Genomic DNA, 16052 nt, shown 5'->3' with positions numbered 1-16052 from the left:
TAGATAAGCCTTGAGAAGGAAGATTCAATACAGTGTTCTGACCTGGTCAGATAACATAAGGGAATCCAGTTTGATTGGCTAGGCCCAGAGGCAAAGAATACAAGAGCTTTTAAAGGGCACATCATATGTAGCCAATTTGTGCACTGATCTTAAGAATAAACTCCCAAGTAGAATTTCATGGATCATTCTCAAAACCTATCACTCATTTTAAATTCAAGGTGTCCTCTATATCAGGGGTCAGCAAATAACATCTCATGGACCAAATCAGGCCAGCCACATGTTTTTGCAAATAAAGTTTTATTGGAGCACAGCCATGTTCATTCATGGCCTATGGCTGCTTTTGCACCACAACAGTGGAGCTGAGTAGATGCAACAGAGACGAGATGGCCCACTAAAGCCTAAAGTATTTGTTATCTGACCCATTATGGAAGTTTGCCCACTGCTCTGTATCCTTTGCAAACCCATTTCTGTTTTCCTTGGACTGTTGTGCAACTACAAATTATAGAAGATGAGGCAGAAGAGACCAAACTCCCAATATATCAGCCTTTCCTTCTTGACCAAGTGATGGGCACATTTTTGGTAACATTCCATCGACAGATCCTCTGTAATAGAAGACTCTAGAGTTGATCCAGCTGGTTGTAACTGCCAGCTCCATCACTTAGCTGCATGAACACAAGCAGGTCACATGTCCTCCCTCAGCCACTGGTTCCTCATCTGTAAAATGGTACCCCTTACCTTCTTGGCATCCAGTATAAGTGAGACAGTGCTTATAAAACAGTGTGTGGTATCAGGCACTTAATAAGAGATTCATGAATATTAGTTGTCACTGACATCATCGTGACATGTCTCAGTTGCTCCATTTAACAAGCATTCCTCGGCTGCCACTTCTTATGAGGCGTCGTATTTTCCAAAGGTGAAGGCTGCCTTCGGAATGTCAAGGTAGACCATCATTCTGCTTCATCTTTTTCCTTCACCTTCTAAGAATTAGAACAAACCCAGATGTGAAGACTTCTTCCCAAGCATTTGCTTGATGAGGTCAGTGGGAAGCAAGACTTCCCATTCAAAAGGGCCAATGTGCAAAACAAGCTGGCCCGTCCCCCACAGCATTATTTGTCTCACTGCAGCTCATGTTCTATCACTGCCAGCCTGTCTGTTTTAAGCCCCACCATTTTCGGTTTATAACTCAGCTGTAAACATTTATTTGTGCCTGGAGCACATTTCTTTCCTACCCTTTGAAAAAAAAAATCAGAATTTCCAGATGGTATGCAAGTTGGGAAAAAATGGCAAAGACTGTTATTCTGTTTAGAAACATGTTTTTCTACACTTGCCCTTTCAGCAAAAACTTCATAATGATTTTTACTAGTTGGCTTAATGCACGGTACTAGGATCCAGATTACCGGGGAGGTTGGTAATTCTTCCTCTGGCTCTTATCAGCCTCTCAATGAACACAGCCTAGGGTTTCAAAATGATCACTTCCCTACATGGGGCTTTTTCAAAGTCAGTGAAGTTCCCAGAAGGGCGAGCGGTGGTTATGTTTGAGCCAACCATTATAATACTGCACATCTACTGGAAAATAAACCAATAGCCCGCTCACCAGTGCAACAACTCCTCTTATCTTGGAAGCCATCTTACTCTCCTGTTACAGATGAGTATTGCTTAAGCGCCTCGGCTTGGTGATTTTAGCTTCTGGTTGCTACCCACCACCCCCTTCTAAGTTGTATAGTTTCTGTTGGACATGACATCCTCGTGGCTTGACGTGGGTATTAACAGCGAGATAATCAATTTCCCTCCCTAGTGCATTTGTCCTCACTTGCGTTGGCACATTTCTCTTTCAGAGTTGACTTGAACACCCACAGGGTGGTCTCCAGTGTTTGCTTGGATACACACCTCTTTGTGTGTCTTGTACTTAGTGCAGCATCTGAAAAGCAGTCAGTGTAGTGGTTAGATACGTGGGTTCTGGAAGCAGTCGGACGTGGCTTCTGATCCCAGCTCCACCATATAAGAGCTGTGTGACCTTAGGCAAGTCACTGTATTTTCATGGTCCTCTAATCTGAAAACTGGAAAAATCATAAAGGTATCGGGAGATTACATGGCAGCAGTGACCACTCAGTAAATTATAGCTGCTATAAATAATGCTAATAAACTGAACTACATGTTAATGCAGAATCATGTTCACCTGAATGGTCAGATATATAAATGCCAGTTAACACCCTTAGTGGCCAAGAGTTGGCCGTTTTTATTGAAGGTGACAAACTGGGGTTTCGAAAGGTGTAAAGGCCACATGTAGTCCCAAGCACTGAAGGATTTTATAAAAATCATTATTGCTATGTGATGTTGTGAATACATCATGGGAGCAGTGAACACTTGCGATACGAATCTATTCCTGAGGAATAGCCAGCCAGCAGCAGGGTGAAGGCTGATGGGCTGCCGATGACTCAGACGAGCACTAATGTAAGGCAGTGAATCTAATGTCCTTAGGAGAATCTTTTTGCCTATCTCTTGGTTAAACAGAACCCTCAGATGGTTGTCCTGATTCCCAAATAAATGGAAACGAGGTGTAATGACTGAAGCAATATTCTGAATTCAACTTTATTTGCAATAGATAAAACTATGTGAGGCAGAATAATCTGCAAGGCAGATTTATGCCGAGGTGCCTCTGGAGTTCGGTTAAGTTTAGGAAGTATTAATATGAGGCTTCATTTCCCTGGTATGACTATGAGTCCGTTCCCGTTATCACTTGTTTGGGGAATAGTCTCGCTGTTTCCATAAATGAGTTATGGCAACATTTTCTGAAATGATTAGCTCCTAATGTGGCTATGGAAGGCTGTCGTTTTGCTCGACATCAGTCTTATTTAACTGGTTGGAATTTTCGGTACACGTTTCTGAAATAGGCAATAGCTTCACGTTTACATGAGCAATCTTCCGTGGAGCTAGAGAGGTGGCCCAGCCTGTAAAATTGATCATTAGAGTGTTGCCTCAAAAATCCCAGAAATCTCCTCTTTAAGCTGGAGATGAACCAGCCAGGACCATCATGAAACATCTGCTTCTTAGGGCCACACGATCATCCTCTCCACTTTTTGTCCTGAAGATCCTAGGTAGGGAGCAAAGTTTGACATGGAAGCCACGGTTCAGGGAGCTACAGGCGGGACCCAGACCTACTTGCCAGGACACCATGTTCAGTCACTACGCAGAACCCAAGGCTCGTGGCCAGACTTTCGGTGGATGATTGTGGAATGGCTGTTTAAATCTTCTTCTCCTGAGGCGACCAATCCCAGCCCACACAGGGTCCATGGGACCTTGCCCTGCTGTCCAGACAAGGGATCAGGGGAGTATGACATACATCCCAGCTTTTGATGTTGACCAAAAATTACCTAGTGCTGTAGTAGATGCTTGACAAATGTTTCTTACATGAAGTATGAATGAATGACCTACACAGCATTGCTCAGGACATTCATTAGTCATTATTAAATTAAGAAAATCCAGCAGCTTTTTGCTAATGCAGCCTGCACAGAGTTGTCCACCTGAGAAGCAGCTAGAGTATACATCAACACCTGGAATTTGGAGCACATGAACTTGTGACTTTGTTTTCTCTCTCCTTAGCAGCTTCCTTCATGTGACAGGTCCCTCCCTGTCTGTAGACATACTGATCACTCATTGAGTACTGATGTCAGCTGCCTGGGAAAGTGGCTTCCTGTTTCACCGAGTCCTACCCCACCCCTTGGCCCATTTTTAGTGCATCATGCCTATACTAGGCAGCCTACATTTTAATTAGACCATCACAAATTTATACTCCAAATCTGCGATAAATATTTACGGCTGTGTGTAGGCAGCACAACACCTGGGTAGAAAGATGTAGACGTACCATAAATTGGGTACTGCATCTGTTACCCTGGTTAATCCTCAGAAGCAACCGCATCATACAGATGAGTAGACAAACCCAGAGAGGGGCAGTGGTTCGCCCAAAGGCACACAGCTGGTAGTTGTCAGAGCTGGGATTCAAAGCCAGGGCTGCCGGCTCCACTGTGCAGCAGGCCTCCTGAGGTCTCTGGTCTTCTCGATAAGGGCATCCGCACTGGGGGAGGGTGGGGAAGATAGAAACCTTAATTACTTTGTTTCCTTGTTGTCTGTCTCTCAATGGCACCCTGTTAGGGATTAGCCATGTTTATGGTCCTAGAATAGCTAGCAGGGCCAGGGGAAGCCCAGGTTCAGACCCTCCTTTGTGGGACCGGGAGCCTGGCTCAGGGTGCTGATCTCTTTGACCTTCGAGAGCAGCACAGACCTTCACTCCTGGGCACCAGCCCAGGGACTTGCCCTCCCGGGACAGAGTCACAGAGATGGTTCCCCACACGGGCTCCAGCAATTTACAAAAGCCACCTTTCCTTTTTATCTCTTTTGAGACAGTATTTGCATCACATTTTTTTTCTTTTTTGTTCTTTTTAAAATTAAAAAGAAGTGTGAGTGCTGCACACTCATTTTAAAGATGTTTTGTTAAGTATACAGAAAAAGCTTTTTTCCCTTGGCTATAAAGAATGTCAGTGTAGGGCGCCTGGGTGGCTCAGTTGGTTAAGCGACTGCCTTCAGCTCAGGTCATGATCCTGGAGTGCCGGGATCGAGTCCCACATCGGGATCCCTGCTGAGCAGGGAGTCTGCTTCTCCCTCTGAACCTCTTCCCTCTCATGCTCTCTGTCTCTCATTCTCTCTCTCTCTCAAATAAATAAATAAAATCTTTTTAAAAAATAAATAAATAAATAAATAAATAAATAAATAAATAAAAAGAATGTCAGTGTAACAGTTGGCAAATTTGAATCAGATCTATAAATTAGAAATAGCATTGTATCAATGTTAACTTTCTGTTTTGGAGAACTGTACGATGGTTCTGAGAAAGAATATCCTTGCTTTTAGGAAAAAATGCATAGAAATATTGGGAGGTAAAGGAACAGTCTTCTGTAACTTAGTCTCAATGTTTCAGCAAAAAAATAGAATGATGGAACAAATGTATATTAAATTTATGGCATTTGGGTGAATGATATGCAGGACTTCCTTATACTATTTTTTTTTACTTTTTCTGTAAATCTGAAATTATTTCAAAATGAAGATTTTATATATAAAAGTTTATATTTGTGGACAGTAGTGAAAATTCCACTTTGCAAAAGCATAATTCAGTTGCAATCTGAAGAATTCAGTTTGAAAGTAGTCACTAGCTTTTAAGAGTAATGGTAACTTATGTTAAATGAATTGAATTTGTTAAAAGCGAAATCTCCTTCACTTGCTCATAGTCCCTGCTCCCTCTCGGAGGCAACACACACACACACACACACACACACACACACACATACACACACACACACCCTTACACTGTTTATAGCATGTACCCAGAGATGACCCCCACCCCAGTCGGTAGAACACAGTAGACTCCAGTAGAATGCCCCTTAAGATATCTGTGGGTCCATGTAGTTCAGGACACTGAGACCTTGAGAGCGAGATGGGCCTCAAACTAGCCAGCTGCTTAGTAGCAAGGAGGGGAGTTCAACCAAAGAGTTCATTTACACCCCTATTCCTTTCCACAGAAGGTCCAAGGTCATTAAGTATCAGGATTAAGACCCATGGCTTTTGGTTATTAATCTAAGGACCTTTCCACTACATTTCAGCTCCCCTGGTTTTGCTTATTTATTTATAAGGTTTTACACAAAAGATAAATTAAGAGTTTACTCGTGATTTTTGGAAAGGATCCACAAGGAAGTTTCCTTTAAATAGTAAATTTCCCCATAAAGCTTTAGAGCTTTCGATTTTATTTAGGCAAAAAAAGTCAATTTATATGCAACTTTTCAAAATAAATCTTCCTTAACGCTCCCGTTTTACCTAGTAGTGGTAGGGGTTGTGTTAAAATCCCCCATCAGATGGGCAAGTAAAACTTGATTCAGTTCCACAAGCATTTATAAATCACCTACGGTTTGCCAGGTGCAAACCACAGAGAACCCAAAGATGCATTTGCAGTTCTGCCTGACCTCAGGGAGTCCAGTGTCTAATATGAGAGACTTAGAAAGGCAGGCAAGATCAATTATAGGACTGAACAACAGGTGCTGGACCCCACAGTACACCAAAGTGAAGATGCTATGAGCACTGAGAGAAGGAGCCTATTTGTCTGGTGGTAGGAGTGAAGGCAGGGTGAAAAGAAAAAGGACATCAGTGCGAAGGTGCACCTGAGCTGGACCTTAATTTCAGTGCTACTCAATAAAGCAGGTTTGTCGATAAAATAAGCTAATTGATAAAGTGGCCATACCAGATTCTGGAAAGTCCCACCAAAAATCAGTAGTGGGAACAGATACTGACTACCAATTTTACACTTGTTCCCATAGTTAAGTCTATGTCAGTAGAATTCGACACTCTCTCGATTGATGGGTATGCAGATAAATAAATGTATATATACACGTATGCATGTATACGTATATGTTACATATCCATATGATGTTTCTTTCTTTCAGAAAATCCTTTACTCTACAAAGAAAGCTAGGCGCTTTCCCCTTATAGTTTTTCATTTTTTTAATTTAATTAAATGGAACTAACTAGCATCTATTTTGCAATTATTATGTGCTAGGCCCTGTACAAGCCCTCCTTTGTGTACTTCCATTTGTTGCTCCCACCCTGTGAGACAGTTACTATTATCATTTCCATTTTACATTTAAAAAAAACAAACAAAAACAAAAACGGAGGTCCAGAGAGGTTAAGCACATTGCTAGAGGTCACACAGCAAGGAAGAACCGGAGACAGAATTTTAACCCAGCCCTGTCTGGCTGCAAAACCTGTACTTGGTCACCCGCGTGCACTGCCTCCTTTAGTGGATGGGACGTGAAGGAGGGGAGCTCTAGGAGGAGGTGTGAATACTGAAAAGCCAGCCCGTCCTCACTGGTAGTAGCAGCTCATTTACCAAAGGCAGTGTCCTGAAGTTGGGTCTAGTAAGAGAACGGGGGATCCTACCACTACGCGAACCAAACCCCTGAGGCTCCTTGTCTGAATTTCTCCAGAGCAACTGCTCTCCGGCAGCTGGCTCCCTTGCGAATCTCTTGCATCCTCATTTGGCTTGACATTATCAAAATCCGTTTAGGTTTCAGCAGTAGCTTAGCAGGCTCATGGGTGCTGATTTCCTGCTTCTTTTTCATATCCTGTCATTAACCCAGCAACCCCTGAAAGCCCAGCAGACATGAAGGAAAGCCCATCTTATTAAGTTTAAAGATGAATCATTTCTTTAAAGTTCTTTTTTATTTTAAATGAATTTCTTTAACTTGTTGCCACACTATGATTGCTGGGGTTACTTTTGGTCTCTAAACTCTTCTTCCCCAGGGGTCCTTTTTATTACACCCCTTCCTTACTGAGTCCTTTATATTATAGCCCTTCCCCCAAAAGGCCTTAATGTGGGGTGGGGGAGGGGGCAGTGTGCCAACAGCAGCATTTTTAAGTACAAATTAGTTTTCAAATTATAATAATTAGAGCTTCTGATTAATGGGTGATAACAAGTGTTTCCCCCTGGACATGTCATTATTTCGGCAAAATAAACAACATTCTGTTTAGGCTGAGAGCTTTAGAGATAATAATAATAATAATAATGATAGCTAATTTTTATTTAGGACTTATGTTGTGCCTAAAATTATATTAAGAGCTTTGCATGGATTAGCTCATTAAATCCTCATAACAGCCCTGTGAAATAAATAATAGTGTCCCAACGATACAGATGTGGAGACTAGGGCGCAGAAAGCTTGATACACTTAGCAAGTGCCAAAGCCGGGATTTAGACCAGGGAAGTCTCAAGTCTCAGCCCAGAATCCCTGCTCTTCCATACTATGTAGTATTCCTTCCCCTACAGGGAAGTATTCCATGTCCAACATCCACATAACATGTTTGAGGAACAAACCATCTCGTCCCATCTAAAGGTCTGACCCATTCGGGACTTACTAGTTGTTTCTTCTTAACGATATTATGTGTTCAAAGCTTCCAAATTTCCCTTAGAAGCCCGTTCCCTGGTTTTATTATTCTAGAGGTCAAGAGTTTCTTTTTAAAGTCCAAATCATTGTTTCTACTGCTTTATTTTAAGCCCTTGTTGACTTTTTATTTGATCCACTATTGAGCTAAATAAAAATGAATCATCCCCTCTCTTGTTTAAAAGGAAGAAAAAAAAAACTTCATACCCTCAAGTCAGTCTGTGATTTTCTTTTATAATTTAGATATGGAAAACCTTCAGAGATCCAAAAATTTCACCTTTCCATTTTACAGTTGGAGAAAGTGGTACCAAGGTCATTTATGAGCCTTGTCTTGATGCAGGGGCTAGATAGTAACAGGCCCGGGCTGCCAAGTCAGATAACTTCACTAACCCTTCGTGCCAGTCTTCAGCAATCCCATGACCTCTCCTGACTATCCAAACCTTTTGCACTGAATTGCAGCCAAATGTAGATAAATATTTTCAGAAAAGCCTGTCTGTTACAGAATGCAGAGGGGAACTTGATTCCCATCCTTTGCCCATTGTGCTAAAGAAGTTTTCCGACCCACAAGTCCATCAAAGTGATTGATTACAAAGTGAAAAGACCCCCAGAACTTCTTTCAGAAGTTCCATCTGAACAATTCACAAATGACCATTATAAAGCTAGGCTCCACTTAGGTTTTATTCCCATTTAAGGGATCAGGAAACAAGGTTCTGAGAGATGAACTTGCTTTTTTTGGGCAACTACTAGTAACTCCCAGCTATTCCTTAATTCTGTGTTTGCAAATAAAACCACCCTCAGGAGTGTAGAAGGTACTGCCTGCTTCATTGTTATTAAGAAATACTCTTTAAAAATAGGTATTTCTGCAACTCCTTTTATTAAAGTTCTGAAGGAAGCCGAGTGTGGGCAACTAACATTTTCTATACACGAGATTTCAAATGCAACAGAGGTACATTGATGTCACCATGAGAGAAGTGTGATTTCCACATGGTGCTTAGATCCCTCCCAGGGAAGGAGTCACCCCCAATATTATGTCCATCTGAGATCCAGTCCTTATTTTCTATTGCTGTTTACTTTGGGCCAATGTATGTTCACTGTTGCTTCCTTTTTTTTTTTTTTCATTTGTGAAAATGTCAGTATATTGGACTTGTTTCTGGCTGGGAAGATAATTAAAGGCTACAAGAATTAAATTTGGTGCCAAGTTAATATCACTCTCATCTCCCTTGCTGGTAATTGTATACCCCAGCCCTATTCGAGGTTGTTAGAAGCTTTACACGTACTTCCCAGACTCCAGCTCCTACTGTATTTGATCAGTAAAGAGCAATCACAGAAGTTTAGAAAGCATTGTGCCAGTATTTCACTTGCCCTGGGTTATGAGTTTATACTTAAAGATGAACTTGCCATGAGTTTCATCTTCATTTTTTTTCAATGCCTGGCATGCAAATTAACAGAAATGTAGAACCAGCAAATGTGTACTAATGTCACTGACTTGACGTCACTTCCTGTTTTCCAGTGCTCTGGTCATTGAAAAACAGCAGCATAGACAGTGGTGAAGCAGAAGTTGGTCGACGGGTGACTCAAGAAGTTCCCCCAGGCGTGTTTTGGAGATCACAGATTCACATCAGTCAACCCCAGTTCTTAAAGTTCAACATCTCCCTTGGGAAGGATGCTCTCTTTGGTGTTTACATAAGAAGGGGACTTCCACCATCTCATGCTCAGGTATGACCATGTTCAATGGAACTATGAGTTTAAAGAAATTCCCATTCCCTACCCACTAGGCTGACTATAATTGAAAGTTGGACAATAACAAGTGTTGGCAGGGATGTGGAGAAATTGGAACATTGGTATATGGCTGATGAGAATACAAAATATTGCAGCTACTGTGGAAAAGAATTTGACGGTTCTTCAGAAAGTCACACCTAGAATCACCATGTGACCCAGCAATTCTACTTCTAGGTATATACACACAGAGAACTGAAAATGTTCTTTCTCATAAAAACATATACATGACTGTGCAGAGCCACATTATTCATAATAGCCAAAAGGGGGAAACCACCCAAATGGCCATGAACTGATGAATGGATAAACAAAATGTGACCTATGCATACAATGAAATGTCATTCAGCTATAAAAAGGCATGAAGAGTTGTTACATACTAAAACATGGGCGAATCTTGAAAGTATGGTACTAGGTAAAAGAAGCCAGATACAAAAGGCCACATACTGTATGATTCCATTTATTGTCCAGAATAGGCAAACCCACAGAGACAGCAAGGAGATGAGTGATTGCCAGGGAGGGGGGAGGAGGGAACTGGGACTGACTGCTGGAAGGTATGGGGTTTCTTTTAGGGGTGATATAAATGCTCGGGAATTAGATAGTGGTGACAATTGTACAACATGGTGAATATATGAAAAAACTACTGAATTATAAAATGCCAATAATTTATGTTGTATGAATGGTATCTAAAAAAAAAAAAAAAAGACATTCCTACCTGGTGCAGTCAGCTTTGCCAACCCTGGAGGTTAATCCTTGGGCATTTTCATTTCAGGTGTTCTAGTTATTGGATTAATTTTTACACTACCAGTAGGAGACATCCCAAAGCATTGTGTAAATTAACTAAAATTCAGCCCTTTCTCCGTGATTTCTACTCCTCCCTCTACTGAGTTCCTTGGGACGTCCATGGCACTATGAAAGTGAGATTATCCCCAGTGTTGGGAATGAAGAGATTGGATTAGATTATGGGTTTTATTGTTTTCCTCTCATCCATCCTTTAATTTGTCCTGGTAGAGATTTTATTATATACACACCACTGGAGACAAATTAACAGCCACCTAGCTTGGTTTTCTTTTCCAATAAGAATTGCGTATCCCAAGAAAAACCAAGTAGGACGTTCCTGCCTCATTGGCTTTCAAATCCAGCAAGTACATAAAGAAATACATTAGGAAAATACCCCAGTGGAAGGAAAACCTCCTTAACTCTTCATTTTATCCAGTCAAAGATGACTTTGAAATGTGCTGGAAAGGTATTCATCTAGAAAATTGAATTGAAAGAATTGAAAGCTCTAAACCCATTGGCAAATGCAAAGGAGTCAGGCCACCATTTCTTTGTCTTTGGCTCATGGCCGACATTGCTTATCAAGGGCTGCACTTTTTCCTTGGTGAGCTCAGTACACACATAACCTCCAACAGAACCCTCAAGGCAACCACTACCAACTGACCAGTGTTGGCTCTCAAAATGAAACTTGTTTGCAATCCCATCTTTACCACCTGAAAGTATCAAAGAATCAATATAAAGGACTAGAGGAGGGCTGTGGGACTTTTTGTTTTGTTTTCTGTTTGTTTTGTTTTGTTTTACCATACACAGCCCAGGCTGTAGGGACCAGTGTGTAAAGTGGTGATCAATAAATCCTCCATCCATCCATCCATCCATCCATCCATCCAGAAAAATATTTATTGGTCTAGGCATTGATTATTCAGAGATGAGTTAACATAGCCCCTGACCAAGCAGAACTCCTGATACAAAATTTGCATCTGCTCTTCAAAGAGATTCGCATCCAGAGAAAGAGAGAAAGTCAGCTGAGAGGCATCCCTATGGCATTTCTGTAACTTCTGGCCAGGCGGCAAGGTGCTGCTCTGGGAAGTTATGCAGATTGTGAGGTGGTGTCCTTGACCTTCAGACTCCACTGATTCTACTACAGCACAGTGAAGGACTTGCGGTGGTGAAATCTGCTTATTGGCCCTATTCGAATAAATATGAACATGCCTCTGGGAACAGCTGAGAATAACTTTCCCCTCAGTCGGTTGGATGCAAGGAGCTTTGCTGGAGAAAAACGCTTCCTCCCGACACTGTTCCAAAGCACTGTTAACCCCCTTCCCTTGCATGCTCTGAACACTTAATATCGTGGAAAAGCAAATGATCATGGCAAGTCAAGTCGGTAACTCCCTGGAACTGAGGGATAGTGGACAGCAGGGAGGAACACACTCTGCCCAGTTTCCCTGCTGTTCTGACATTCAGGACTCAAGCCCTCAATGACAATGTCTTTTCTTCTTTTGTGGCTACACCACACTGTCCATCTCCTGCCAGGCTAGTGATTGTTCTAGCGGCCGTCCTCTCAAAATAGCTCCACTCCAGGGACAGCCTCATCACAGTTCAAGGGAAGGGAAATGAATAGGCATGGGCTGATGTACGCTGAGGGTTTCAGTCCAGCGGCCAATTTGGGAGTTTAGCATGCGTTAGAGGGTCAAGTAAGCGAGACACAGTGCGGATGCTTAGAAATGCACAAGACAGGTACAATATAGGGGCGCTTCTTAAAAAAAAGAAAAAGAGAAAAAACCGACTCCCTACACAGGCTCACATTCAGTCACTGTCATTACGTGCATTCATGTCCATTTGATGAGCTACATTTCCTCGAGGAGACGGTGCTTAGCTCCTTGCAGGGATAGGTGACTAACTCACATCTTGAACCATTATAGAATTTCTCATTTCTATTGGCATATCCTATCAAGGAACATAAGTTCTATGGTGATTGGCAGTCTAGCCAAGGTGACTCATTTGAGCTGGAAAGAGAGAAAGAGAAAGAGAAGGGGAGGGGGATGACTATGAAATTCTATTGGCTGTGTTGCATGAAATAGCTATGCTTAAATTTTATTGAGTATCGTGCTTTGACCAAGGGCCTACAAGGTTTAGTATCCTTGTCCAAAGATATTAAATACAGAACAGAATCCTTTCTTACCTCAAGAATCAGAGTGAGTCCCAGTTGAATTTTTGAATGTGACTTTTTACAGTGATACAGAGAAAACGTGGCATGGGGGAGAAAGTCCTGGAATTGGAGAGTTCAGGATAGAGGCCCCGCTTATATTAATCAGGAGACCTTAGACTTTGTCCTTAACCTCTTTTAGCCTCAGTTTGTCTACCTATGTTACCTGGCTCACAATGCTGTTGTAATTACACCACCACAGCAGAGGTAGAATGGGAAAACATTTGTCCACTAAAGCCTACTATAAAGATAGCATATACAAGTGTTTTGTGGTACTAAGAAACTGTGTGGCCCTAGCAAATACTGTATATAGATGAGCAATTATGTAAATATAGCTTCTTAAAGTAAAATTAATTTTCTAGTGTGTTTTCCTTCTTATGGAAGAACAAATTGCATTTTCATTGTAGAAAAAAATTTCAAACAGAGAAACAAAAGGAAGCAAAAACAGCCATAATTTTTACCCCTTTTGGTGAATGTTTACATATGTTTTTGCTATAATAAAATCTATCAGTTTGCAGGGGCGGGGGGAACTAAGAATCTAAGTGGCTTAAAATAACAGAAGCTATTTTTCGTTTACCAGGGGTGATTTTGCCCCCAACGCAGATGCATTTGGCAATGTCTGGGAATATTTTTGGTTCTCACACAGGGACAGAGTTGCTACTAGCAGCTAGCGGGTCGCCCCTAGGGATGCTGCTAAACACGTACAGGACAACCTCCATGACAGAAAATTATCCCTCCCAGAGTGTCAATCGTTCTGAAGTTGGGAAACCCCACTTCACACGTTCACATGGATTAAAGAAGCTGTGGCGCAATATCAGCCTCATTCAAGGACACAGACCTATAGAACCTCCACTCTCAGGGAGATAGTAGTTCCTTGTAGCAAAAGGAAGGAGAAGGTGGTGAATTCTGGACCCTTCCCTGAAGATTTCTGCTTGGAAGTGACACGTGTCATTTCAGCCTTTGTCTGACGGACCAAAGCAAGTCCTATCCTAACTTCACTGGGGAGCAGGAAATACAATCTTATGTTGACCCTGAGACATGGAGCACCAGATCAATCCAGGAAAAGCCCTACTGACTTATAATAAAATGTTGAGATACCTGTCCTTGTGGCTAGTGTTTGTGTACACCTTTAATTCTTTCCGGAAAGTCAACCCGTGAGGACTTAATACGAATTGCCAAATTGTCCCTCTGAAAGTTTGCACCAGTTATGCACCCTAACCTCCTAGCTACCAGCAGCATGGCGTAGGTGCCCATTTTATTTACCTGAATGCTTACATACCCTGAGTGTTTTCATTGTTTAGTCTTTGTCCATTTGAAAGGTAGCTATTATATTGTCTTTTAAATGCAGCATTTTGACACCCTGTATTGCATGTTTTAAGACCTAGACAAAAACAAAAACAAAAGTCAATATAAGCCAGTCTCAACGGACCAATTCAAATTCTTAACAGGGATGGTGTGTGAGGAAGCCTAGTGCATCTTGCCAGGTAGTTGAAATCGGACAAACTGTGTCAGATTTGCTTAACCTCAGTTCTGGAAAGGAACTTCAGACTTGAAGCAATAATAATAATCTGACCTGGCTACAGTGCTAGGCATCAAAGGAAATTTCAGAGGTTGTTGCCGCAAGTCAGGGTCTTGGGTGGTTAAGGCGGTGAGCAAGTTTGCTTGACAGTTCATCACTGATTGCTACTGATATGTCAAGCCAAGTAAAATCCTTTGTGAGAACAAGTCAATAATTGGCAAATGAGGTACATGATTAACCTGAGACAACAAGATGCTCTTACCGCTTGGGAGCCCTGCTGAGACTCACCTTCTCCACAGTCCCATTTAGCAAATATTAAAAATGCCTAGTTCATCACTCAGACTGATGGAACCATGAGCCCAGTGATTTCCAGAGGCAACTTGGAAGCAGAGAGTGGGCTTGCAGCTCCAGCGGGATTCTTAGAGGGAGATGCTAGGGATTGTGTGGCACTGAGATAGAAGCAGATGCCCTCGAGCCCTGGGGCTTTACGCTGAGATGTGTCTGTGGGACAGGAAGCAAAACTAGCCACCAGACACATTAAACAATAGAGAACTATTTAAAAGACCACGAATTGCTCCAGGATCATAGGAAATACTCGCGAATCTGGGAGGTGGAGCCTGTGTGGACCAAGATAAAATGAGCTGAGCACACATTCCTATTTGTCTTCATCAGCAGAAAACCCCTATAATGACATTTTTTAAAGCAAATTTATAGATGGCGATTAGCGATGTTAGCTTTTGCCCCCTTGGGTTTATCCCTTTCTGATTCAGAGCCTTCTTTGAAAATGAACTCTCACTTTTCTTTGTCCCTTTTTCTCTTCCCCAAGTATGTAAACGGCACACAGTTGCAGTCCGAGGTGGGACTGGCTAGGTCCCTGGGACGTGGGGGCCCTGAGTGCTCTGAGCACCCTGCTTCTCTCCCCATGCTGCCATCTCCACGCCCTCGTGGTGCCCACTGACCAGTCAGATGGGCTCTCCCCGGACCTACCCCCCCTTCCTGTGGGGCATGAGCTTCACGCAGAGGGAATACCAAGGTATGCCTGTCAGCTTGCATAGCACATCACATAACAATTTAACTTCATTTTGGAGGGAGGCATATTTTTACAGGCATGTTTTTCAGACCTTTCCTTTCCCAAAGAATTTGAGGTATGGAGAAAGAGTTTGTCAAACCGAGAGAGACTTGGTTTCTTCCGTATTGTACTAAAAGTGCTTTTGGAAAGGTCTTTCTCAGCAGGCCCCTTGTGATTATCTGGTGCATCCTAACAGGAACCAAAACGGCCACTTAAATGAGTGGGTGCCCTCCTGGGCAGCCACCAAGCAGAGCTAAGGAGAAATCTCCAGGGATGCTTGAGTTTTACAAGAGAGCTGGTGTTGAGAGGGGTGCATGGGAGGACACTGTGGATGTTTGTCAGGAAGGGTAATGCTTGAGAACATGGAACTCAGGGAGAAAGACAGAAACTGGGAAGACGAGGATGAGTAAGAGGGGGCAGCACCACATCGCGTATTTAGACTGAGTAGACTCTCCGAGGCGCCGTAATTCAGGAGCTTGCAAATTTTCTAGGCAAAAGACCTTTATCTTCAAGTGAGATCTTATGTAGAACCCCATAAATAAAATGGATAAAAGTAACGATTTTATTAGCATAAATATAGTGTACAGTTCAAATCCGAGTTTATTATAATATTAATCTTGGTATATGTATGTTTACTGTTTGTGTAACAGAAAAAACTCTCTACACAGATAGAGACACAGGGAGAGGGACTAGACTCATGAGGACGGTCACCTCGCGGAGCAGGTACAGAGAACAGGA

General features: G+C 42.2%; 1 protein-coding gene across 6 annotated transcripts in view; it reads left to right on the top strand.

The window, feature by feature from the left end:
- Nucleotides 1-16052, top strand: part of TENM2 (teneurin transmembrane protein 2) — a 924727-nt gene that overhangs the window by 717025 nt on the left and 191650 nt on the right. For all 6 annotated transcript variants that reach the window (XM_088023682.1, XM_028102726.2, XM_088023681.1 and 3 more), the window contains one exon: nt 9484-9689. In XM_088023682.1, coding sequence (XP_087879808.1) covers nt 9484-9689 — 206 coding nt within the window. The remainder of the gene's footprint in view (nt 1-9483; nt 9690-16052) is intronic.

This window comes from Eumetopias jubatus, unplaced genomic scaffold (genome assembly GCF_037043125.1).
Source record: "Eumetopias jubatus isolate StellerSeaLion01/CBP00866 unplaced genomic scaffold, mEumJub1_p1.0 scaffold_5, whole genome shotgun sequence".
In the NCBI taxonomy this organism is placed as follows: domain Eukaryota; kingdom Metazoa; phylum Chordata; class Mammalia; order Carnivora; family Otariidae; genus Eumetopias; species Eumetopias jubatus.
This window is presented reverse-complemented; position numbering and strand designations above follow the sequence as displayed.